This window comes from Corylus avellana, chromosome ca6 (assembly GCF_901000735.1).
Source record: "Corylus avellana chromosome ca6, CavTom2PMs-1.0".
NCBI lineage: Eukaryota > Viridiplantae > Streptophyta > Magnoliopsida > Fagales > Betulaceae > Corylus > Corylus avellana.
Window position 1 is genome coordinate 18,375,814 of NC_081546.1, and position 27,813 is coordinate 18,403,626.

General features: G+C 40.5%; 1 protein-coding gene across 2 annotated transcripts in view; it reads right to left on the bottom strand.

The window, feature by feature from the left end:
* The window catches only part of LOC132183658 (DENN domain and WD repeat-containing protein SCD1), a 66,379-nt gene that overhangs the window by 18,744 nt on the left and 19,822 nt on the right, over positions 1 to 27,813 (bottom strand). The window contains exons 16-26 of one of the 2 annotated variants that reach the window (XM_059597016.1): positions 15,137 to 15,212; positions 14,927 to 15,000; positions 14,758 to 14,808; positions 12,936 to 13,093; positions 3,948 to 3,995; positions 3,435 to 3,492; positions 3,244 to 3,327; positions 1,614 to 1,875; positions 1,327 to 1,526; positions 1,172 to 1,236; positions 806 to 1,051 (exon numbers count right to left, since the gene is read on the bottom strand). In XM_059597016.1, the coding sequence (XP_059452999.1) occupies positions 880 to 1,051; positions 1,172 to 1,236; positions 1,327 to 1,526; positions 1,614 to 1,875; positions 3,244 to 3,327; positions 3,435 to 3,492; positions 3,948 to 3,995; positions 12,936 to 13,093; positions 14,758 to 14,808; positions 14,927 to 15,000; positions 15,137 to 15,212 (1,248 nt within the window). In that variant the 3' untranslated portion in view covers positions 806 to 879. Of the gene's footprint in view, positions 1 to 805; positions 1,052 to 1,171; positions 1,237 to 1,326; positions 1,527 to 1,613; positions 1,876 to 3,243; positions 3,328 to 3,434; positions 3,493 to 3,947; positions 3,996 to 12,935; positions 13,094 to 14,757; positions 14,809 to 14,926; positions 15,001 to 15,136; positions 15,213 to 27,813 lie in introns of those variants that run through there. The other variant, XM_059597017.1, reaches the window with a different exon arrangement.

Genomic DNA, 27,813 nt, shown 5'->3' on the forward strand with positions numbered 1-27,813 from the left:
CAACCAAAAAGTGCATATTCTCATCCTACCAAGTGCAATCTAGCAGAGGGAGGGGAGTGTAAAGGCCAGTATTCTGCTTTCTGTGTTTGGCCAATTGGCATGTTCCATATTGACCAATCAACGCAATCTCTCTTCAGGCATGACATGAAAAATAAAATTGACGCTCCACTTCTTCTATTGTCTTGTCACGTCCAAAGTGTTCCGAAAGGCCTCCGGCATGAATATCCCAAATTAGGATATCTTGCTTTGACGCCTGTGAGATGCAAAGCTTGTTGGCTCGGAATAAATATCCATCTTGGAGGTAATAGTCATCTGCAGTAAGGCACTGTCCATCTCGTAGAGCTAAGAATACCTCTCCAAAATCAAGACACAACTCATAATCCTCTTTGAGGATTCCAAACCCCTTAACCCACTCGGCAACTAACTGCATCTACCGCCTTGTTCACAACTCCTGATTTATGCTTCAACACAAATGAGTAGGCTTGCAAGAACTCGACCCAACGACCATGCCTATGATTGAGTTTCTTTTGTAAATTGAGGTTAGAGTAGAGCACCAACTCTTGTGGTAGTAAACGATGGCGCCAGTGACATAAGCCTCGCACTACCGCATAAAACTATCATAAATTGAGTACCTCGGTTTAGCCTTATTTGGTTTTTCACTAAAATAGGCTATCGGTGACAATCCTAACAAATTACTCCACCGGTTAAACAGATAGGACTCAAATACCTCTTTATAATCTATCTCCTAATATATACTCTATTGTTGCACCGTCTAGCTAGAACATCGGAGTGTTTTTTACTGCTTTTTTTATAGGTAGCATTTTCCCATTGTACAGTGCATTGGTTGTTCATCCGCTTACATACTTTCTGCATTCACCTTTATGGTTCCATACCCAGTGTATGATCAAATAAAAGATATACACAAACCTGTCCATCATGGCCTTTTAGCTCTTCTAGAAGCTGAGTTGTTTGTTTGTCCCATACTAAAACAGACTGATCGTCTGACCCTGATACCACCCTTCCTCGATCAGAACTTATTGCACGGATGGTTCTACATGTGGCAGAAAAGTACGGGCATCAATCCAAGGTGAATTAAACAACCACATAGAGCCAGGCAGAGTAGTTCATTGGCATCAATCAATCAACCCAGAAAAGAGGGAGAAAAGAAAACCTTGTATGTCCTTTCAGAGTTGCCCGAAGTTCAGAACCACGAAGACTAGGATCCCAAATCTTAACCTGCATGATTTTAGAAATAAACATATCTTTAATGCTGCATGTTACAAAAGCCTCTCAATTCAAAGAAATTGCCAAAATATGCAAACTTACTGAGCAGTCTGTGCTTCCACTTATAAAGAAACCTGCATCTTCACGGTCACCCACCAGATCCCACACCTCTCTTCTTGTCACACAATGTAGAGCAGTAATGGCACCACTATGACCCCTAAGTACGCGAACATTGGTTTGAATTTTCTTCTGACCAGCAGAAGATAAATCTTGTTTGCGAGGGGTCCCAATCTCATTTGTAGCTGAAAATGGAAGACAATAAGCCATGCTGATGTACTGAAAATAAAAAAAATATAGTACACATCTGAAATCTTAAAAGAAAGAGATACCAGAATTCCCAGCATCAGAAGCCCATCTGCGAACACGACTAAAAGAGTTTGATCTGGATGCTGTATCCCTGCTGAACATGCTCTGAACCCAGCTCCTTCCAACACCAGAAGCCTCGGCAGGTTGCTGATTCTCATCTGTACCATCTTTTGAACGCGGGGACAGTAATCCAAGAGACGATATAGATTGGGTCTTTATAGAAGTGATTCCCCAGTAAGCAACACGTAGTTGCTGGATATGTGACAAGAATCCTCTGAGTTTTATCTGCAACAACGATTCGAAAAAAACATTTTCAGCAAAAGAATTCATAGGCAGAAGCAAAGCTTTAGTCTGATAAATCAAGAGGAAAGGGAAAAAAATCAGAACAAAAAACCAACGAGACAGAAAAGTGGCAAAAACATATTGACCTAGTAGCTCAACACAAAACAACCAACGAGACAAAAAATATAAAAAATAAAAAAGAGGCAAAATATCAACCTAGCTCCTTATAACTTTGGTTTAGTGACCATCAAACACCCAGAGCTGACGAACAACTAATCATTGAATCATTGAGACTGACAATAAATTCAATTCCAGCAAAAGGGAGCACTTTAAGACAATAGATTGACAAAAGCGATGGAAAAAGAATTACTTGAAAACTGCAGGATAAAATTACGATGATACTTCATATTCTTAACAAGTATGGGGAATTTTGTTTTACAATTTATTTATTGTTTATGATGAAGAACCCCCTTTAAGGCTGGGCCACTTCATGTACCCACCCACCCTTGTTGGGTAAACCTCGGACCCGTGCAAAGCACCACCTCTACACAGTGGGCTGGCCCCGAAGAATTGTTTGCACCTAAGGGGATTTGAACCTTAGACTCGATGGAAATGTCACCAAGACCAAGGCCCTTGCCACTTGAGCCAACACCTTGGGGTTAATTTTGTTTTGCAATTTATACAAGCTCCATGGTTGTATATTACAGTATTAAACAAAAATACAAAACAGTTTTGGTCCACATGATTCCCGTCTTTCCAATAATTGTTGGACTGCCACATATAATCCAGTCCTATGGAAGACCAAAACATTTCTAGGAAAAGAATGGGAAAACTATTCACGAAAATGATTTCCACCAATCTTTTTTTCTAGATATGCATATCATGTGGATGTAAGAAGCAGTTAGCACCTTCTCTTTGTTCTCAACATCATAGACAGAGTATCAGCATCGTATAAACTTGATTTGTTCTTTGGTCTTTGGCTTAAACACAGTAATACGTTGCATTTCCAGTATTCCCTACACCATATCCATTTTTTCTGAAGAAACTTTTTTATCTTCTTATATGATTGAAGTCTGGGTCAAACCCCACACATTAATTCATTGAATAGCTATACTATATCTATGCAACACCGAAACTAAAAAGAGAAAAGCAGTACAAGATTAAACATTAAGAACATCGAAGATAATAATAACAAGCAATACAAGAAATCCCAAGAACATAAAGGCATCTGGCCCCCATAAAATACCTCATCACAAACACAGATAAGCTACGGAAAAATGGAATCGGTATGCCACCATAAATCAGAGACATTAAAATTCAAAAATAATCAACAACTCCAAAAGAAAAAATGGGATAAAAACAGTAACTCACAAACTGCTTATAGCCAATGCTGTTCTTCTCTGCTATTGTTTCAATCATGTACCAAGCATCAGTATCAGGAAGTCCCAAGCCAGCCTTTATGAAGAAATAAAACAAATTCCGAACAACATAGAATGAAGAAATGTATAAGTGGCAGGAGTGAGGGTAGGAAAAAAAATTAAATAAAACAGAAGACGCACTACCATGTGTGATGCCACCACAATTAGCTGTGCTGTCACCAGAGATGCATAATTCGCCGAACTGACATAAAATCAGATAAGAACAATAAAGAGGAATTACTTCTCACACAAACACTTTCCATGGTTTAATATCAAATTTATCCGTACACCCCCAAATTCAAAGAAAACTAAAAAAACGTGGGTGGGGTCTCAGTGTATCCCAGAGGTGAAGAATTCTACACTATGTGCTCTCTTTGACAAATCTCACCCAGAAGTAATACCAATTTGATGCACAGCTAGAAATATGCATAAAATTGCACCCTCAATGAAACCAATTGCAAAAGGGATTTTATTTATAATAAACTGTTTACGCCAGTAAAGGAAAAGAAGGTAAGAGACAACTTTATTAAACTATTCATACATAATAGAAATTAGAATTTAAATATATATTTAAAAAAGGGGAGGGGGGATAAAAGGACAAAACAAAAAGAAAACATGAAATCCATTTTTTTTTAGGCTAAAGTACGGAATCCTTACTTGCTTGAAGACCTCTCCATTAGATAGTCAAAGTATCCTTCCCAGAACCTATAAGAAAATCATAAAGAAAACATGAAAATTCCAAAACTCATCGGACCTCAAAAACCTAAAAGGTATTTAATGTGTGTTATATCACCAAGTGTCCCTAAAAGGTATTTAATGTGTGTTAAATCACCAAAAGTCCTAAAAGCTTAAGCTAGTAAGAAATGACGAATTTAATCATTTAATTAATATTTTAGCACTCCTCACGTATGGACCCAAACTTTGCCTCAACAAGTGAATTATTTTCACTAAAATTGAGGTAAATTAAGGAGTCAAAGTTTGAACTCAAGACCTATACTCTGATAACATATTAAATCATCAATTGACTCAAAATCTTAAACTAATAGGAAATGTTAAATTTAATCATTTAATTATTATTTTAACAATATAAATGAAGTTGACTTACAATCTTTTAAGGACCATTATTACTCCTGTAAATAAAAAATACATTGGATGACAGAATTTTTTTTTTTTTACACATAATTGATATATCATTAAAAAGCATAAGGCACCCCCTGTATACACAAGAAATATACAAGAGAAGTAGCCACAATAGTAGGGACACAAAGAGCAATAAAATCATAGTAACCAATCACCACAAGACAAAACATATGCAGTTGTCCAGAGACAAGTATAGAAAAATGAAGACTTAATTTCCTCCAAAGTCCTATCGCGGGCCTCAAAATTTCTATCCTTTACTTCCTTCCATAGACACCATAAAAGGTATGAAGGCACCATCTTCCACATCGCAACACTCTAACTAATGCCGCAATCCACCAACAAGCATACAAATTAAAAACTCGTCTAGGCATAACCCAAGACAACCCAAATCAACTAAAGAAAACATTCCAAATGGCATAAGCAACCTCACAATGAAGAAGAAGATGATCAACGGACTCCCCATCCCTGTTGCACATACAACACTTATAATGACATAGCGGAACACTAAGGTAATTAATCAAAGAGCAGCGTCTTTGATTCTGTAAGGAGAAGCGTCTTCGTCTTCTATCCAAAAGTAAAAACAAGCCCGCAGGCTAAAAAAAAGATAAAACTCCGCAGAGCATTTGAGAGAAAATTCTATGATTCGATAATAATTCAATTGATTGAGTTTTATATAATAAGCAAGCCTATTTATATAAGAGAAATACATGCAGAGAAAGTAAACATACTTCTAGTAGAGAAAGCAAATCTAATCCTAGTAGAGAAAGTAAATCTAATCCTAGTTGGAAAGCAAACATAATTCTAGTAGGGAAAGTAAACATAATCATAATAGGAAAATGATTATAAAGTAAATAAATAAAAACTTTTTTTTTTTTCTTTCTTTAGTGGGGACCGCATGTCCTGCATCAATCTCCCCTTCTTGAAAAGAATTCGTCCTCAAGTTAAGTTCCGAATCCTCTAGTGGAAAATATTCAAAAATGTCTGTCATGTTGAATGTTGAGGATATCGCCATTTCTTCTGGAAGATCGATGACATATGCATTGTCGTTAATCCTTTTTAGTACCTTTTATGGACCATACTCCTTCCACCTCAACTTTCCAGAAGTACTAGTCGGCAGTCGCCCCTTGCGTAAAGACACCATCACAAGATCTCCTTCTTGAAAAATCTTCGATCGCCGACCCTTGTCTGCTGCCTTCTTGTAGTTGGCATAGAATTCTTCTAGATGCTGATGAACTCCCTCTTGGGTAGCTTTCACAAATTCTGCTAATTGCTCCGCTGCCACACTTGCTCCCAGTAACTTAGGTAAAGTTGCAAGATCTACTGCAAGTCTCGGTGTTCTCCCATAGACAACTTCGAACGTTGCCTTCCCAGTAGATCGATTCACCATGTTGTCGTAGGCAAACTCAGCCGGAGCTAAAGCCAAGTCCCACTACTTCGGTTTGTCACCTACAATACATCAAAGTAAATTACCTAGAGTTCGATTAACAACTCCTGTCTACCCGTCCGTTTGCAAATGGCTCGTGCTACTGAAGTTCAATGCTATGTCGAACCACCTCCATAATGTTCGCCAAAAGTGAGACAAGAACTTGGTGTCTCGGTCAGAAGTGATAGACTTTGGGACTCCATGCAATCGAACCACCTCTCGGAAGAATAGATTGGCCACTTGAACAACATCAGATGTTTTCTTGCAAGCAACAAAGTGGGCCATTTTGGAAAATCTATCCACAATTACCATTATAGAATTTGCTCCTCATTGGGTTCTCGGGAGACCCAATACAAAATCCATGGATACATCTTCCCACAGTGCTTCCAATATTGGTAGAGGCATGTATAATCCCATAAGTTTGGGTTTGCCCCTTGGCGATCTGACAAGTCTGGCATCATCGGACAAAATTACCTACTTCATTCTTCAGTTGCGGCCAGTAATATCGCTCCTCTTTCAGAGCAATAGTCTTGTCTCTTCCCAGATGACCACCCAAACCACCAGCATGTAATTCTCGAATTATTTGTTCTCGTAAGGAACTCCTCGGAATGCACAGCTGATTCCCACGAAATAAATACCCTCCTAAATATGTATCTCAGAAATTGGTTGCCCCGCCTTGCAATGCTTCCAAGTTTCACCAAAATCTTCATCTTCCTCATTTAACTCCTTTAGGCACTCGAATCCAGTCACTTCAGCTTTCATGGTGATCAACAAGGTAGCTCGGCGGCTCAAAGCGTCAGCTACACGATTCAAGCTTCCCTTGAACTTGTATGCGACTAATTTCACCTTAAGATCGTCGCGAATACTCATATAATCAAAGAACCTCTCTACCTCCATCACCCAATCTAAGAAATCTTCGATTTGAAGATGCATGTTGAATGATGATGGGAGATCAATCTTCATTCGATATTCATGGGATTCCTCCCTACAATGATCCTGACGTCTGGGTTGCTCTTTATAAGCATCCCGGTAGCCAGCGCCTTCATAGACATTTCCCATATGACCAGCTCCATCGCGCTTATAACCTCTGAAGCCTACTCCACCACGATCGACTCTTCTACGTAATCCACCTCTCCGATCTACCCCAATGTCCCGTCCAAACACTCCTTTAGCGAAGTCTTCATCGTCATTAAGATCGTCATAGGCCGGTGGTCAGTTTATGGGTGCAGGTCGTTGGTGAGGAATAGGCCTCACTCGGATCCCATCGTCATCATGGGCAAGATTGTCCCCGTGATTACGAATAGGACCCATGTGCATGCACTCCATCATCTCCCGCATCTGGCTCACCTCTTGTTGCACCGTCTGCATCGTCCGCTGGAGCTCTTGGACTTCGGCTCTTAAAGGAGCCTCCCTATCACGAGCAGCGTCATTAAGGGGATCATCACCGTTGCGCTGATTGATCATGATCAGGATAAAGCATGCTCTGATACCAACTAACGTAGCGGAAGACTAAGGTAACTAATCAAAGAGCAGCATCTTTAATTTTGCAAGGAAAAGCGTCTTCATCTTCTACCCAAATGATAAAAACAAGCCTGCAGGCTAAAAGAAAGATAAAACTCTGCAGAGCATTTGAGAGAAAATTCTAGGATTTTATAATAATTCAATTGATTGAGTTTTACATAATAAACAAGCCTATTTATAAAAGAGAAATACTTGTACAGAAAGTAATCCTACTTCTAGTAGAGAAAGTAAATTTAATCCTAGTAGAAAAGTAAACATAATCCTAGAAGAGAAAGTAAACATAATCCTAATAGGAAAAGGATTATAAAATAAATAAATAAAAACTTCTTTCTTTTTTTTTCTTTAGTGGGGACCGCATGTCCTGCATCATATAAACCACATTGTCTATGGTAAGGATCTTTCCTAGGACCATTGGCCACACAAAAATGGCCACCCTCAACAGAACCATAGACCACCAAACACTTTTCTAAAGGAAAAAGACACAATCATGACAACTCTTGACTTTGTAGAAAGATTTAACACCAAACAAACCCCTTTTGGAAGGGACCCACCAGAACTTGTGATTCCCTTCTCGTCTCACTGTCACAAAATACAACACCCTGAAACATGAGGCAAAGGTTTCCACCTCCCAATCATGAACCGCTCTAGTAAAGCTCACGTTCCATTAAACGACACCTCCAGAAAATTCCACGAGTATCGACAGAGCATCCTTTATGCTAACAATACCAAATAAAATTGGAAAGACCTCCTTAAGGGCCGTATGCCCACACCGAAGATCATGCCAGAATCTAACCTTGGATTTATCTCACACCACAAATCTAATATCACTACAAAACTTCCCCCAACCCCTCCAAATATTCTTTCATAAACCCACCCAATACGCTCCAATTGGCTCGCTAGAACACCACCCTCCCCATCAACTTCATATTTAGAGTCCACCACCACTCTCCACCAAGCCTCCCTCTCACAAGTCCACAACGCCAAAACCATTTACCTAAGAGCGTATGATTGAATCTTGACAAGTTCCTAATCCCCAACCAGATCAAGCGATATTTGAACTCTTCACCTAATCCACTCCATAAGAAATCACGTTGGAGCTTCACAATATGGCTTGCAACACTTTAGGTAAGTTGGAAAGAGTGTTCTTGATAAGGGTGATCCTCTTTCCGATCCCTATGAGTGTAGCTAAAAGACTTGAGAAAGTTCAAAGAGATTTCTTATGGGGAGGGATGGGAGACGAGCCTAAGATGCATCTTGTAAATTGGAACCAAGTCTGTCGTCCCCTTCGGTACAGCGGGCTTGGCATTCGAAAGTTGCATCAGTTTAATCAAGCTCTCCTGGGTAAATGGCTTTGGAGATATGCGAATGAGAGTGAGGCTTTGTGGTATAAGGTTATCAAATCTAAGTATGGAGACCAGGATGGTGGGTGGTGCACAAAGAAGGTTTCGGGTTCCCATGGTGTGGGCTTATGGAAGCACATTCGTCAACGTTGGGATTTTTTTGCCAAAGGCATCCGTTTTGAGGTGGGGGTGGGTTCGAAAGTTCGTTTTTGGCATGATATTTGGTGTGGGGATTGCTCTTTGAAGCATGCTTTCCCATCCTTGTTCAACATCGCCAGACATAAAGAAGCTTGGGTGAAGGATAACTTCATTTGGAGGAGTTGGGTGGTCGAGTGGAATGTCATTTTTGTGCGGCCCGTACAATACTGGGAGATGGATTTAATTTCTTCTTTCTTGGACCGGTTGTACTCTTGCAAGATATCCACAGGTTCTGTGGATCGTATTCGATGGTCATCGTCTAAGAAAGGCAAGTTCGAGGTTAAGTCACTTTTCAAGGACTTGTCTAATTTAGAACATGAGGCGTTTCCTTGAAAGAGCATTTGGCGTACTAAGGTGCCTTTGCGAGTGGCTTTTTTCGGGTGGACCGCGGCCTTAGGCAAGGTTTTGACTCACGACACCCTGCAGAAGAGGAACCTAATGATAGTGGAGTGGTGTTGTATGTGCAAGAAGAATGGAGAGTCAGTCGATCATCTTCTTCTCCATTGCGAGACCGCGAGCATTCTTTGGCATACTATTTTTGATCGGTTTGGGTTGCATTGGGTCATGCCTTGCAAGGTGAGGGGCTTGTTCGATTGTTGGTGGTCGGGAGGCCGTTCCCGAAGCGCGGTAGTGTGGAAGATGATCCCTCTGTGTCTTATGTGGTGTATTTGGAATGAAAGGAATGCTAGATGCTTTGAAAACTCCACTAGGACCATAGAGGAATTGACTCATTTCTTCTTCTTTACTTTGTATTCCTGGACGGCCGCTTGGCATGCTCCAATAAGGATTAGTTTCACTGATTTCCTTTTTCATTTTTCTCCCTCTTAGACGCTCTCTTTTATACTTCCCGTGTATGTGGGTTGCGTCCTTCTGCGCTTTTTATATCATTATTACTTATCAAAAAAAAAGGGTGATCCTACCACCCTTGGACAAAAAGAACCTTTTCCAACTAGCCAACCGACGTTCTATCTTCTCAATAACACCGTCTCATATATGCTTGGCCCTATAGGAAGCCCCCAACGGAAATCCAAGATACTTCAAGAGTAGGGACGCAACTCCACAACCCAGAATTCTAGCCATCCCATCCGCATTATCAACATTTATCACAGGAACCAATTCCGACTTCGCTAAGTTCATCTTCAAACCTAACACTGCTTCAAATAATAAGAATAAACTCCGAAAATTAATTAGATGATTTGGGTCAGACCCACTGAAAAGTAAGGTATCAATAGCAAACAAAAGATGGGAAATATGAGTCCTTGTCCCCACAGAGAAAAGCCAAACAACAAAGCTCCACTCACTGCAGCTAAAATCATCCTACCCAACGCCTCCATCACTATGACAAACAGAAAAGAAGTCAAAGGATCCCCTTGCCTCAGGCCATGAGAACTACTAAAGAAGCCTGTGGGAGAGCCATTCACCAAACCGAGAACTGCACTGAGGATATACAAGGAGCAATCCAAGAGAACCATTTCCCTCCAAACCCGCATCTTCTCAAGATGTACAATAGGAAATCCCAATTAACATGATCATAAGCCTTTTCTAAATCCATTTTACAAATAACTCCCGGTTCTCCACATCTCAATATGCTATCAAGGCATTTATTGGCAATAAGAATAGGATCTAGAATCTTCCTACCTCAGATGAATGCGTTCAGTGACCTAGAAATAATCTTCTCCAACACCAACTTAAGCATGTTCGCAAGAGTCTTGGCAATCATCTTATAGATGCCGCCCACTAGACTAATATGACGAAAATCCTTGAGATCAACAACCCTTGGAATCTTCAGAAAGAGGGCGAAGAACATAACATTAAGGCTTCTCTCAAACTTACCACTGGCATGGAACTCACGAAAGAACTTCATGATATCCTCTTTCAAAACAACCCAACAAACTTGGATGAACACCATAGAGTGACCATCAGGGCCTAGAGCCTTACCACCATTCAATGCTTTCACAACCACCCACACCTTCTTCTCCTCAAAATCTCTCTCTAACCAACTAGCCACAACTTCATCAATAGAATCAAAGGAAATACCGTCCACCACAGGCCTCCAACTCAACTACTCGGTAAACAAGCTCAACATAGATTAAGTGGAGACTAATACGAGACCATCCTCTTTTCCTAGACAAGTTCAACAGCCCAATTCAGGAAGAAGCAAACAACAAGAATACTTTAAGGAGTTATTATACACAAAAGATTGCCAAGCGCCTTTCCCCACTACCCGAGTATAATGAATCTACTCACCACAAAATGAGGCTTCTCTCACCATGTCAAAACCATATAGAACCAATAAAGTCTTGAATATGGCATCTAATTCAAGAATTTAGTGCCCCTAACACTCACCACATTTCTACACAGTCCCTCTTCATCTCTGTAAGAGAAGTCTTTTGTACAGTTATAGAACATCTAGAATAATCAGCGACTTAAGAATCAAGGGTGTTTATTATCAAGTAACAGTGAGTGAAATGGAAATGGAAAATCTTAAGAGTGGTTAGAGTTTGAGGCAGTAGCTAGTTACAAAAAGGGATAAGAAAGTTAACTAAATAAAATAAAAGGTTACTGGAAATTAAAAAACAAATGATATCTAATTATAGCTTCTTGACAGAAATGTAATATTCAGAATATCAACAGCTAAAAGAGAGAGGAATGAACAGTTAAGAAGCAAATAGTTGAAGGAGCGACATAAATAAAAAACAAAAAACTTCACAATCATATAATCAAAACACAGTGGATACAGCCTTAACCAGAGGTTGCATTTAGCAGAAACTTTTTAAAAAGTTATTTACTGACAACCATCTTTACAATTAAAGAAAAGTAAAAGGACAAAAAGAAAAAGGCTTTTAAAGCGTAAGTCTTTCAGTCTAAAATACCTTGCTTTCCAGTCTAAAGGACAACATGAAGCCTCCCTTCAATCCAAATTAGAGAGAACAAGATTTCCAGAACTAAAGCATATCGAGTCTGACCCATATCTAACTATTTTTTTGTTTATAAGTAATAACCAGACTTATTAAAAGCGTAAGGATCCTCTAAGTACACCAAAAGTATACAAGAGGAATCACCTTCTTATTAAAAGCGCAAGAGGCCCCTACGTATACCGGAAGTATACAAGAGGAACCCCCACCCCCCCCCAAAAAAAAAAAAAAAAGAAGAGAATAAAACTAAATATTTTCTGTGAAACATATATAACCTTTATAAATAGTAAAAGTAGCTCTGATAATAGGATTAACAGGACCGCCACTACTTGCTTAATCAGTAACAGGCTACCATCTCTCTAGCTTTAAGCTTATTATATATCTTATTTACTTTATATGTATTCCATCCACATCATATTTTCTTTATTACTTTGCAATTTATCTTGTCTTTCAGATGCAGAAATATCTGGTTCTGCATTTCAAAAAACAAAAGGTAAGAACCTCAGGCCAAGTCCATGTAATTCCAAGGTTCTATTAGGCATTTGCCATTCATGTTGTTTTACCGTTCAAACAGACATTCTGCATTTTTTTCTTTTTTCTTTTTTAATTGGATACCAGATGCTGCATTTATTTGTTTAACAGAAATTCTTCACTTTTTATCTTTTCTAAATGGATACCAGATGCTGCATCTATTTGTTCATCTTTCAGTCATGCTTATTATTTTCATACTTGCCTAATAATAATAGGACAAGCAAGACTGCATTGAGATTCATAATAACTACAAAGCACCAAATAATGCATTCAATTTCATGTAGCCAAAACTCCTAAGCATGTTCATCCGAATGACATGTCTGAGTTACCTCAACTAACAACGACCATAATGTAAAATGTTAATATAGAATAACAGAATGTAGCTGATATGGAATCAAGCTATTTGCAGAATGTTTATCAACCTGTAGTTTTGAAAGAAGGGGAAAAAGTATATTATGCAGAAGACTTTGCAAATACAATGTTTTTATTAGTATGGTAACCCCTACTTTTTGCAACAGAAAAGAGATGGTACGTATGATGAATAAAAACTATTACAATTATGACTTGCAACACATACCGTAGCTCTTCCCAGATTGACAGAGATATAAGATGGCGTTGGATGTAGTCCAAAACATTATTAGCATCTTTCTTATACATTTCAGCAGAAACTTCAAGGGCATCTCTGACCGTCAATACATCATTCCGAGATGTTGCACGACTAATTGCTGTTTTGAGCTGAATTAATGTAGTAATTAAATTTTAGAAAAAAAAAAAACATGAGAGAGGATTTAGCATTATAAATATATAGATTCCATATAAAGTCTATTAAAGCAACTACAAGTCTAGAAAGAAAGGAAAACAAGCCAAAGAGAACAGTGGTGCATGATGCATCTTTGGGGGAACTTCTGGACAATTTACATTTTAAGTAATAAATTATATATATATTTAATGCATACTTTTCATTTATTTTTTTTGATAAGTATATTTTTCTTTTATAGCGAAGAAAGGGTTAGCGGGATTAAAACACTAAAAATTGGGTGGGCTCCCCAACAATAGACCAAAAACAAAATTACAGTACAACAAATACAAGAAAAAGGTAAGAAATGGGTCATAAAATGACCCAGTCCAATCAATAAGGGCCAATAAAAGTGGTTTAAGCACCAAAACAGAATAAACGGGTAGGGGCATGGCCATCTCGAAAACCTTCAACCCTATCTAAATCCCCAAAAGAAATGCAAACAAGACCATGACCCTCGAAATACTTTTCAACCCTACCCAAGGACCTGCAAAAAAAAAAAAAACCACCAGGAGGAGGCTGCTGAAGAAAAGCACTGTAAAATCATTCAGGTCTGAAAAGGAAAGATCACTCCGGACACCAGTACAATAACCCAAATAACAAAAAGTCAAAAAAAATAAAAACAACCACCAAAAAAAAAAAAAAAAAAACCCAAAAAACAGGCGCTTCAGCGGAGGGCGTGGCAGAGGAACGCGGCACAAGGTGGCTGACCAGCACATGAGATCCACCTGGATACCAGTACAATAACCCAAATAACAAAAAAGTCAAAAAACAATAAAAACAACAAAAAAACCCCAAAAAACAGGCGCTTCAGCGGAAGGCGTGGCGGAGGAACGTGGCACAAGGTGGCTGACCAGCACATGAGATCCACGCGCCAACGCGTGGATTATGGGAGGCAAAACGGCCTGCAGCTAGGGGAGGCTGGAGTACCGGTGGAAGCGATGGAGTGGCATGTTGGAGGTTGGGTCCATCAGAGGAGAGGAGATCTAGCTTTATAGAAACCCAATCTGCAAACCTTGACAAAAACCCGACTACTAACATGAAGGAGGGGGCGGAAATCGCGGTGGAGAAGACCGGTGCAGTGGTGAAGTCTTGACACTGAGGTTGCGGTTTTGGGCGGGATAAGTCGCACAAGATGACGGATAAAGCCTCATGAGAGGCAACAAGAAAAGGAAAAAGCTTCATAAAGAGGAGACGAGGGAAGAGATGAGGTCTCTCTTCCCTCCTCCCAGGCAAAGAACCAGCGGCGGCGGCGGCTAGGTTTGAGAGAAAGAGGAAAGGTTTGTTTTTCAAGTACAAGAAATCAAATTTCTCTTTTCAATCTTTTTGTTGGAGTAACTTCATATATTATATATGAAGTTATATGAAGTTACTCCAACAAAAAGATTGAAAAGAGAAATTTGGTTTCTTGTACTTGAAAACCGCTTGACATATTGAAAAGATTTTACAAAACTAATTGAAAAACTTTAATATGAAACCCCATAAAAGCATAAAGCAAAATCAATGCAATACGGAGCTTTCTAACTTTTGTAAACAATAACCAACTATTTTTGCTCCTATACCAGATCAATTTCTTGGAAAGCTTGACTTAGAATATACATACTAATTCTTTCACTGCAATAAACTGCTCCTCAGTCAACTGACAGTCCCACCCCTGAGAGCATAAGTCCAGTGCAAAGTTAGTTTATGCTGCAAAATATTAGAAGTAGCAGTAATAGAAACAACAACAACAACAATAATGAAAATCGCAAATGCCTTCTAGAGCTACATACTGAATGTATATGCTCCCTTATACATTCAACAAACCCACTACCACCAATACCCTCTGCATCAGATTCAATCAAAGCTGCAAAAGGAAAAAAAAAAAAGTAGATATTGTTGTGGGATTCTTTGAACTGTTAAAGCAGATTGAATTACTGAGAAATACACGAAAAGAATTAGTCTGAAAAGTCACTGAGTGTTGAATTGAACTGGATACATACCAAGAATTGTGCCATATTCAAAAGACGAAAGAGGATCATCAGTTGCTCCCAATTTCAAAAGACGCAGCCACAAACCCTATTTAACCAAAAAAAAACACATTGCATGGAACTAAAAGTGCAAAGGACAATCAAAACAAAGCCATTATAACTATTTCAGCATCAGAACAACAGCATCAAATAAACCAAACTACATTTTTAACTTCAATTAAAAAGGAACCAACATCTATTTTAGGCTTATATAGATGCACTAGCAGTCTTGCTCTGGCATTATAGTTTGTAAACTTGAGACTCATATGCACAATTGGTTTCACTTGAGCCATGGTTCAGTGCACATACACACAAATGCACACAACGAAAGAACAGAAAATGGGAAAGGGAAGGAAAGCATATAAGGTTCAGCTTGTTTACCAGACAAAAGGTTTTGAAAGGGGAGAAGGGTCAACAAAATCACAGAAATTTTTTTTTTTTTTTTTTTGATAAGTAATATGTATTATCATACACACAGAGGGGCGCAACCCAAGTACACAGGAACTATACAAAATAACCCCTACTAACTAGAAAAAGAATTACAAAGCTCTAAAAAATCAGAAAATGTAGACACATGCAAGTGAGACCAATTCATGCTCCATGAACACAGAGTATTGAGTGCCAAATTCTTCAACTCAAACACACCACTCTCACGATCCTCAAAGCTGCATGCATTCCTTTCTCGCCTTGGACACCACATCACACACAATGGGATCAACCTCCATATGTGCAACACAAGCTGATTGTCTAACTGTCCCCTCCAACTCCCCAAGCAATCACTCACCTTTCACAGCATAACTCAATTAACACCAAAAAGTTGGAAGAACATATTCCATTTTTTTCACATGCAAATGCTCTCACTAGACGACAAAAGAAAAAAGCTCTCTTCTCTCTCTTCTTTCCCTCATCAGAGGAGGTGTTGAGGAGTGGTTTCTAGTCTAAGGTGGGTGGCCGGAGGTGGTCAGAATGGGCTTATCAAGGAGGTGGTCGATCGAAGCTAAGGATTTTGAGATGATGGTGAAGGATGGGGAAGCTGGTTTGGAGATTAAGGAGAAAAGTAAAAGGTTGGTGAGGTCAGTGAAGCTGGGTAGTAATGAAGCTGTTTGGCTATTAAATATCTTTGAAGAGTTGATTGCAGTGAAGGATTCAGGGTATTTCATGATCATTCTAAGAAGGGCTATCCTAGATTATTGGCCCAGAAGTGCTTCAACAGATATGGAAGTTTTTTGGTGATTGAAGAATGCGATGGAAGGGAGAGGCGCAGGTCAGTTATGGTGCCGGAAGGAAAGAATCAAAAAGGATGGAATAAGCTGGAGTCTGAGCTCCAGATTGCTATTAGATTCTTCCAACCATTCCTGATGGTTCCAGAAAAGGATGATATGAAGAAAAGGAGGAGCTTTTCTGAGGTGTTACAGGCCACGATACGTCCATCGGAGGAACTCTTTTTACCTTCGACAGAAACCATCGCAAGAATCCCAAAATGGCTGTCGGGGGAAACTGCGCCACAGAAGAAGATGAACGTGAACGTCACTGGTCCAGGGTCAGAATCGATAGCTATACTCAAACGCCCAGATGGTATACGTCCGGCGAATGATAAGGGCAAGGCTCCGATTGAAGGGGGATGCATGGAAGCTTCAGGGAGACAGAGGTACATGATGGAATTTCCGGCCATTCCTTCGCCGGTGCAACCTGTGTCTCCGGTGAAGATTTCTCCGGTGGTTTCTGGATTGTTGGGTAGTGGCAATTTGTCTCATGCAGCGATGGAGGTGCAAGGACGCAACGTACCAGGAGGAACGAACAATTCTGACAATGGACACGTGGAGTTTGGAGGATTCGAATGCGTTAAATTAAGGAATACTCTGGAAAAGATTCAGCAAGAGGTAAAAGAGTGTCTGGAGCGCTTGGCGAAGGGGAATTGCGGGCATTGCGTTTGTGGGCTTTCGGGCCTTGGGCCTAAGCCAACTAACCAAAGTGCAAAGGAGGGTGTTAATACACAGCCCATGCAGCTGTTGAGCGAAACCCAGAGGGTGGGAGAAAGGAATAAGAGAAGAGGGAGACAGAAAAAGAAAAAAAGGCCGATGCGGGTGAGGAAAGTTCAAGTGGGCTGGACATACAAGAACGGCGATCCAGGAGCTTCATCGTCCACTGCTGGTCATCAAGCAACACTGGGTCAAGCGCCGGGAGGTCCATCGGCGAGGTCTGCGCGGGGCGTGCTAGGAAAAACACCATCTAATGGTGAGTTGGGGCTGTCCGGCATGAGGGCTGGAATTTTACACTTGGGTGGGCGACAGACAGTGCCGATGGGGAGAGAGACAAGCGCCGGCGGTGGAACTGGGTGACGGCAGAGGCTCCGATGTCCAAGAAGAAGGGAGGAAAGCAGCTCCGGCAGGTCAGGAGGCTCGGGCTTTGGTGGCGGGGGGTGGGTCTGGTTCTCTGGTAGTCCAGGCTGGTTGGGCGACAGCAGCAGGGACTGATTCAGACCTCCCGGCAGTCATTGCTTCCCGGGAAATGTCGCCTAGACCGGGAACTCCATCCGCTTCTAAGACTGTGGGAGCCTGCGAACAAATAACAGAAAAAGGGGAATTAATTTCTCCCGGGGCAGGATTGGAGGTTGGGTTAGTAGGAGGAATGGAAGGTTTGGAGGAGGACTGTGTGGGAATTCTTCGGATTTCAGGAATGATATGGACAGGGGACCTACTCAAACCAATTTGGAACTATACAGTTCTCCACGTTCTGTGGAGAAATCTGCTCCATTTAAGGAGATTCCAGTGGTAGGATTGGAATTAGAGGTTTATGAAGGGGAGGATCTCATTCCATTAATGAGTTGCTCAGCCCCGGGAAACAAGGGGAAAAAGGGATCTAAGTCAACAAACAGGGTTTTGAAGCTTGTCAAGGAATTTAGCCAATTCGTGGGAATTACGTGTGATGGATACGAAGAAAAATTATTGGAGCTGTTTGCGGATATCATTGCAGAAAATGAAGAGAAGGGGGCAGGTGCGGCATCAAATGCGGGAAAGAAAGGATTGAGGGAACTCAATAATCTGGTAAGTTCTATTAATTATGAAGGGAATTCTAGTCGGGTTAGGGCTAAAGGAAGGGCACAAAGAGATAATCCATGAAGCCAAGGATTATTTCTTGGAATGTGAGGGGGTTAAATGAGGGCAATAAATGCTTGAAGGTAAGAAATTTACTTAGACAATGGAAGGGTGATATTGTATGCCTTCAAGAGACGAAAATGAAGTATATTTCCAATAAATTTGTGAGAAAATTATGGGGATGTGCTTATGCTGATTGGGTTTTTGTTGCATCAAGAGGAGCTTCGGGTGGAATCTTATTGATGTGGGATAGAAGGGTGGTCACAAAGATTGAGGATTATGTGGGAGAGTATGTTGCAGCCTGTTCTTTCAAGAACGTAGAAGATGACTTTGAATGGGCTTTTGCGGGGGTCTATGGTCCGAACTTTGATCACATCAGGCACCGGCTATGGGAGGAGTTGGCTGGTCTTACCAGCTGGTGGAATGTGCCTTGGTGTATCGGCGGTGATTTTAACGTGACTCATTTTCCTAGTGAAAGGGCGGAGGGAGCACGTCTCACTCGTGCAATGTCAGATTTTTCGGATTTCATAGCTGAGCAGGGGCTTATGGATCTCCCATTAGCCGGAGGGACATTCACATGGTCGAATTCTTATTCCCGGTCTAGGATCGATCGCTTCTTAGTCTCTCCGAATGGGAAATTAAGTATCCTGGCTTGATCCAGAAAAGGATGCTTAGACTGTGCTCGGATCATTTTCCCATCTTGCTCGATTGTGACGGCATGGTTAGGGGTAAGAGGCCTTTTAAATTCGAGAACATGTGGTTGAAATCTGAGGGGTTCGTGGACAAGGTACGGGCTTGGTGGTCCTCTTATAATTTTTCTGGCTCTTCAAGTTTCATCTTGGCTAAAAAGCTTAAGGCGTTAAAGGCGGACATTAAAAGCTGGAACGAGATGGAATTTGGCAATGTGAATGCTAGATGCTTAGAAAAAGCAGAAGAATTGAAGGCCATGGAGAGTTTGGAGGAAGAGAGGGAGCTCGATGAAGAAGAGAAGGAAAGAAAAAGGGTGATTTCCAGGGAGTTGGAGATTGCTCTTCTACAAGAGGAGATCAGTTGGAGACAAAAGTCCAGGATTAGGTGGCTCAAGGAGGGGGATAAATGTACTAAATTTTTTCATCGAATTGCCAATTCGAATCGGAGGTGCAATTCTATTGACTCCATAACCATTAATGGAGCTATTAACTCCAACCAAGACATCATCAAGGACCAGGCGGTGCAATTCTACGAATCTCTGCTCTCTGAACGTTGCAATTGGAGGCCTAGGGTGGACAATCTTGCGTTTGATTTATTGGAGGCGGATGAGGCCAATCAAATAGAATCTCCTTTCGAGGAAAGGGAGGTTTTGGAGGCGGTTAAAGGTATGGATAGAGATAAGGCCCCAGGTCCAGATGGTTTCTCCATGGCCTTTTTCCAAGATTGTTGGGAGGTGATCAAGAAAGATATCATGGCGGTATTTTCAGACTTTTATGCTCATGGTAAGTTTGAAAAAAGTCTTAATGCTACTTTCATTTCCCTTATTCCAAAGGTGCCTGGGGCTACTGAATTTAAGGAATTTCGTCCTATTAGCCTTATAAGCGGAACTTACAAGATTATAGCAAAAGTTCTTGCTAATAGGATGAAGAGGGTTGTGGCAAGGGTGATATCAAAGCCTCAAAATGCTTTCGTTAAGGGTAGGCAAATTACGGATTCGGTTCTTATTGCAAGTGAATGTCTTGATAGCCGGATCAACTCGGGGGAAATGGGGCTGCTTTGTAAGCTGGATATGGAGAAGGCCTATGATCACATAAACTGGGAATTTTTATTATATCTTCTTAGGAGATGTGGCTTCGGCGAAAAATGGTGTTCTTGGATTGAGCGTTGTGTTTCAACTGCTCGTTTTTCGGTGTTAATCAATGGCACTCCGACCGGCTTTTTCAGAAGCTCACGAGGGGTGAGGCAGGGGGATCCCTTATCTCCATTCTTGTTTGTCATAATTATGGAGGCTTTTAGTAGGATGATTGGTGCGGCCATCGATAATGGTTTTATCTCGGGTTTCTCAGTGGGAGATAACTTGTCTGAGAGGATCACCATCTCTCATCTTTTATTTGCAGATGATACGCTGGTCTTCTGTGGGGCGAATATTAATCAAATCCGCTCCATTAAAGCATTACTTATTTGCTTTGAAGCCGTTTCTGGTCTAAAGGTAAATATGGCTAAATCAGCTTTGATACCGGTAGGGGATGTGGAAAATGTGGGAGAATTGGCTGGGATTTTGGGTTGTGGTTTAGCTTCTCTACCTTTGAAGTACTTGGGTCTTCCTCTGGGCGCTAGCTTCAAGGCCAAAAACATTTGGGATGATACCTTGGAAAAGGTTGAGCGTAGGTTGGCAAGCTGGAAAAGGTTGTATCTATCTAAGGGAGGAAGGGTCACTTTGATCAAGAGCACGCTTTCTAATCTTCCCACTTATTTGTTATCCCTCTTTCCATTGCCTGCTTCTGTGGCCAAGCGAATAGAGAAGCTCCAACGTGATTTTCTTTGGGGTGGCTTAAACGAAGAATTCAAGTATCACTTGGTTAGTTGGGACAAGGTATGCTCTCCTATCAACAAAGGTGGCTTAGGGATCAGGAAGTTGAGAGTCTTCAATCAAGCCTTATTAGGAAAGTGGCTATGGCGTTATACGCACGAGAGAGAGGCTTGGTGGAGAATTGTGGTAGATGCCAAGTTTGGTTCAGCATGGGGTGGATGGCACTCTATTGACAACACCGGTCCTCATGGGGTGGGTCTTTGGAGGCATATTAGAAGAGGGTGGCGAGTGTTTTCTAAATATATCAAATTCGACCCAGGAGACAGATCACAAATCAGATTTTGGGATGATGTTTGGTGCGGGGAAATGACTCTTAAGGAAGCGTATCCTGGCTTATATAACATAGCTAATGCAAAAGATGCATCCATTGCCGATAATTTGGAGTTTATGGGTGGAAATCGTCAGTGGAATGTTAGCTTCCTTCGATCGATCCATGATTGGGAATTGGAAGTGCTAGCCTCATTCTATACTACGTTATATTCTCACAAGTGGAGTAGGGGAGGGGTGGACAAAATTTGGTGGATCCCTTCGAGAAAAGGGAAGTTCGATGTTAGATCATTCTATAACATCCTGGTAAGCAAAGAAGCAAGTCCTTTTCCTTGGAAGAGCGTATGGCGCACCAAGGCTCCTTCGAGAGTGGCTTTCTTTACTTGGACGGCGGTGTTAGGGAAGATCCTCACAATTGATAATCTCAGGAAAAGGAATATCATTGTGATCAATAGATGTTGCTTATGCAAAATTGATGGGGAGACTATTGATCATCTTTTCATTCATTGTGAGACTGCTCGTTCCTTATGGCAGGCCATATTCAGTCGTTTTGGGTTGTCTTGGGTAATGCCTAGCAAGGTGGCGGGCCTGCTTGCTTGTTGGTGGATGGGAGGCCGCTCTAGGAGTGCTGTTGTTTGGAAAATGGTCCCTCTATGCATTATGTGGTGCCTTTGGTTAGAAAGGAACGAGAGATGCTTTGAGGACTCTGAGAGATCATTGGAGGAGCTCACGGCCTTCTTTTTCCATACACTTTACACCTGGACAGCGGCTTGGCTTGCTCCTATAGTTATTAGCTATCCTGACTTTCTTGTTCTTTTTTCTTCTTCTAGCTAATCGTTTCCCTTGTATACCCCCTGTGTACTAAGGGTTGCGCCCCTCTGCGCTTTTGATATATAAACATTACTTATCAAAAAAAAAAAAAAACATATTCCATAACTCATGTTCAACCTCACAATGCAGGAGCAAATGGTCGGTGGATTCGCCACATTGTTTACACAAGTAGCACCACTCCATCACTATAATATTCCTCTTCCATAGATTATCCAAAGTGAGTATTTTCCCTAAAGCCGCCATCCACACAAAAAAAGCCACTCTAGGGGAAGCCTTCACCTTCCAAATACTCTTCCAAGGACCAAACACTGGTGCCAAAGTAGAGAGAATCTGATAATAAGATTTCACTTCAAAAGTGTTCCTTTTGGACAGACTCCAATAAATTTTATCCTCACCTCAATATCTAATTTATTGGGAATATAACACTTCAAAAAAGCTCGAAACTCCATCAAGTTCCCAATCATGCACAGGCCGAATAAACATGACATTCCAATGAAGATCATTCGGGGTCTCCATATACTCCACCCATGCATCCTTGTTGCGGGCAAAATTAAACAATTCTGGAAATACAAATTTCAGAGGCCATTCCCCACACCACACATCATGCCAAAATAATACTGTAGAACCTTCTCCTATATCATACCGTACATGATGCGCGAAGCCCTCCCACCCCTTCAAATACATTTTCACACTCCCACTCCATACGATCCCCCTACCTCCTTAGAGGACCAATCACCCATTTTACTATCATATTTAACTTTCACTAACTTCCTCCACAAAGCATCCTTTTTCCGTCGCATACCTCCACAACCATTTACCCAACAAAGCACGATTAAACTGAATCAAATTTCGCACCCCCAACCCCCTACCTTCATTGAGGTACACACCTTCGACCAATTCACCAAATGATATTTAAATTTATCACGAATTCCTCCCCAAAGGAAATCTCTCTGAAGTTTTTCAATTCGGTTTGCCACTCCCACTGGAATGGGGAATAATGAGAGAAAATAGGTGGGTAGATTTGAGAGGGTGCTTTTGATCAACGTTAACCTGCCTCCCTTTGATAAGTACAAACTCTTCCAACCCGCCAATTTATTCTCCATTTTTTCAATGATGTTACACCAAATGTTGGATGCCTTATAGTGTGCACCCAAAGGAAGACCCAATTACATAATTAGCAGTGAAGTCACCCCACAGCCAAGAATTCTAGCCGGCCCTTCCACATCATCTACCTCTCCCACTGGAACAATGTCAGATTTTGACGAGTTTATCTTCAATCCCGAGACCACTTCAAAACAAAGCAAATTTTGGAATTGTTCTACATTAGGCTCACAAAAAATTGCCATATCATCTGCAAATAACAAATGTGAGACTACCATTGCCTCGTGCTCTCGAGCCCACAGAAAATCCAGACATGAGCCTTCTCTCCACCAACGCGGTCATCATTCTACTAAAGGCCTCCATCACAACTACAAATAAAAAGGGAGATAGAGGATCCACCTGTCACACTCCTCGAGAGCTACTAAAAAACCCCGCAAGCGATCCATTTATAAGAATAGAGAATCGAACAGTGGAAATGCAGTGTCTTATCCAACCTCGCCATCTTTTACCAAAACCACACCACTCAAACATATAAATAAGAAACTCCCAGTTTACACAATCATAGGCCTTGTCCAAATCCAATTTGCAAATTTGTTATAGATGTACACTCATATTGAAGAATGTGTGCAAGGGTAAATGATGTCTACATGTGCACTAGTACTACTTTTAACACTTCATTTTCCAAATTCATTTGTCTCAACATTCTCAAAATGGAAGGATTCTATTTAACAAACAGCCCTATTGATTTTCTGCCATACGCAAAATTGTAACACCCAAAGGATCCTAGAAGCACATCTCATTTCAAGACTTCAACCCTCATTAGTTAGGCAATCCTCCTTCCGTCGTATATATCTAAAAATGCATAAGATAGTACATCCTTATTATATATTTGAAAATTGTCACCAAAAGCTAAACTTAATATCTCATTTACACTACTGAAAATAACCATGAATATGGTATTTTTTTTTTTTATAAGCAATCGAAAAATATCATTAAAAGCGTAAAGCACCCCTATTTACGCAGGAAATATACAAAAAGAACACCTAACTAGAAAGAGCAAAACAAACAAGTAAATAAATATGATTAAGCGTCAAAGGAGAAACATAACCAGCTGTCCACAAATACAATGTTTTGAAGAATTAAAGTCCTCTCCAGATCTTCAAAACTTCTATCATTCATTTCCTTCAATAAGCACCACAAAAGGCACATGGGCACCATCTTCCACATAGCTGCACTCCGAAACTGCCTAAAGTCCACCAACAAGCAAACAAATTGCCTACACTTCTAGGCATAAGCCACATCACAAACTCCCCATTCCTCTTGCAAATGCAACATCTGCCCACTACAATGACATGCCGCTTCTTGATATTGTCTGTAGTAAGTACCTTACCTAGAGATGCCGAGCATGCAAAAAAGGTCATTCTCAAAGGAGCCTTAGACCGCCACACACTCTTCCATGGGAAACGGTTCCCTTCTCTGCAACCCAAGGAGCAATAGAAAGATTTAACGTTAAAAAACCTTGTTTTGGAAGGGACCCACCACAACTTGTCTTCACTTCCACGACTCATTGAATACAACCCCTGGAGAAAAGAGGCAAAGACATCCACCTCCGAATCATGAGCCGTTCTAACAAAGCTTACATTCCACTAGATGGAGCCACCATAGAACTCTAAGAGAGCCGCGACAGAGGCATCCTTTGCATGGACAATACAAAATAAAACTAGAAATGCCTCCTTTAGGGCTACATCCCCACACCACAGATCATGCCTGAATCTAATCTTGGATCCATCTCCCACCTTGAATCTAGTATGACAAGATAATTTCCCCAACCCTTCCTAATATTTTTTCATAATCCCACCCTAAACGCTCCAGAGAACACCACCCACCCCAAGAGCTCCCAAATTTAGAGTCCACCTCCAATCTCCACCATGCCTCTCCCTCAAGCCTGCAATGCCACAACCATTTGCCCACGGGTGCTCTTGATCAGAGTAACCCTACCACCCTTGGACAGATACATCATTTTCCAACTAGCCAACCGCGCTCTATCTTCTCAATCACACCTTCCCAAATATGCTTGGCATTGTAGGACGCTCCCGGTAGAAGACTGGGGTACTTCAACGGCAAAGAGGAAAGGCCACAACCTAGAATACCAACCAACCTTTCCACATGATCATCATTTCCCATAGGAACTAGAACTGACTTAGCCAGGTTAGGTTTACACCAAAAGCAGCTTCAAGGCAAAGGAAAAGACCACACAAGTGGCAAAGGCCCCGTTTGGTAAACCCCTTCCCCTCCCCTTAATACTATTCACTTGATTTTTTTTTAAAAAAAAAAAATTAACATCAAAACATTCTCACTTTTTTCACTTTCTATACCACATCATTTACTTTTTACTATTATTTAAATTATAAAAATTTAAAAATTTAAAAATTAAAAAAAAAAAAAAAAAAAAAAAAAGTCACTATAAAACAAAATATTTCACTTTTCCATATCACTTTTTTACTTTTTTTATACCAAGCATTCTTACTTTTTTTTCAGATCAATCCACTCAGCTACAGTATCTAGGGACAAGGGGTTTACCAAACAAAGCCGAAGATGCATAGGATGGGCACCGCAAAAGAATAGAGTATCATCAACAAACAAAAAATGAGAGCAAACAAACCCACCATCGTTGCCCACGAGAAACTAGGCAATAGCCCCCACTCACAGTTGTAGAACTCATTCTACCCAGCGCCTCCATCACAAGGACAAAACACAGGGGACAAGGGGTCTCCTAACCTCAAACCACAAGAGCTACTAAAAAACCTAAAGGAAAACCATTAACTAACACCAAGAAACGTATCGAGGAAATGCAATGAGAGATCCAAGAGCACCATTTCCCCCCAAAATCACACCTCCTAAGAAAATAGAAAATCCCAAGTATATTAAAATCACAATTAACATGATTCGTAGGCTTTTTCTAGGTCCATTCTGTAAATCACACCCGGCTCACTAAATCTTAATCTGCTGTAAAGACATAAATTAGGGATAAGAACAGGATCAAGGATTTGCCTACCTCTTATGAATGCATTCTAAGACTTGGAAATGATCTTCTCCAGCACCATCTTAAGCCTATTTGCTAAAATCTTGACAATAATTTTGTAAATGCTCCCCACAAGACTAATCGGGCGAAAGTCCTTCAGATCAACAGCACCTGAAATCTTCAAAATGAAAGAAAAAAACGAAGCATTGAGACTCCACTGAAACTTAACTCTTGCATGGAAATCATGGAAGACCTTTTAGAACATCCCGCATAGAGAACCCATCAGGGCCTAGCGCCTTATTACCACTTATAGCTTTCACTACCTTTCTCACCTCCACTTCCTCAAACTCTCTTTCCAGCCAACTGGCTTCTATTTCGTCAATAGAGTCAAAGGAAAGACCATCCACCAATGGTCTCCAATTAACATGCTCGATAAATAGCTCTTGATAGAGCTGGACAATGTGATTACTAATCATTGTTTGGTTAGTGGTAAGACTACTGCCAATCATTAAAGAGTCTATGAAATTCTTTCTTCTGCTGGAGTTCGCAATTGTGTGAAAAAATTTAGTACACTTACTCTCCCTCCTTTAACTACAACACCCTAGATGTCTACCTCCAACTCACCTCCTCCATGAGAATAGATCCCCCCAACTCGCTACCAACTTCTGCCTTCTTCGTTAACTCTTCAACACCAAAGGCCTTTTCTTTCTTCAATGACATCAAAAACACGTAACTGTTCTAGAAGTGACTTTTTATTCCTTTCTACATTGCCAAAGGCCTCCTCATTCCATCTCTTCATATCAGTTTTCAGCGACTCGAGCTTTCTAGCTAAAACAACGCTCAAGGTTCCAGTAAAAAGCTAGGAAACCCTCCACTGTTTCACCAAGTCCACAAAACCTTCAACCTTAAGCCACATGTTCTCAAATTTGAACGACCTACTCCCCTTTATAACATCACCGTAGGTGATGTAGGACGATATTTACCTATATTTTCAGCAAAAACGAAAATAAGGAAAATATCAAAAATAATATTGGAGCAACGTCGCTTGATCAGAATTTTATCCGTTTTCAGACAATGGAAGTACAAAAGGAAAGATTGTCACGATTCCCACTGATTGTCAATTTTATATTAGAATTTTATTTTATTTTATTAGGACTTTATTTCCTTTCTTTAATAGGGTTAGATTTGCTTTAATTATTTTCCTTTCCTTATGAGGATTAGGTTTACTATTACTACTAGGATTACGTTTACTTTCCTGCTAGGATTAGATTTACTTTCTCTACTAGAAGTAGGTTTACTTTCTCTACAAGTATTTCTCTTCCATAAATAGGCTTGCTTATTATGTAAAACTCAACTCATTGAATTATTATCAAATCAGAGAATTTTCTCTCAAATACTCTGCAGAATTTTATCTTTCTTTTAGCCTACGGGCTTTTTATCCTTTTCGATATAAGACGAAGACGTTTTTCCTTACAGAATCAAAGATGCTGCTCTTTGATTAGTTACCTTAGTCTTCCGCTACATCAGCAGTCAAGGAGGATTGGAAAATGATCCAAACAATGACAAGGAAGCCTCCTTTGAGAAACACTAGGGAACAAGGCCTCTCACTTCGAAGAAATAAGGAATCTATCAATTCTGGACAAAACAATAAGATCCCGAGAAATCAACCAAGTAAAATACCAACAAGAGATAACTCTATCAGACTCTAATCAAAAATGAAGTCAGAGAACTCTACCATAGCAGGTAATAAACGGGCCCAGCCGACCTTTCACTG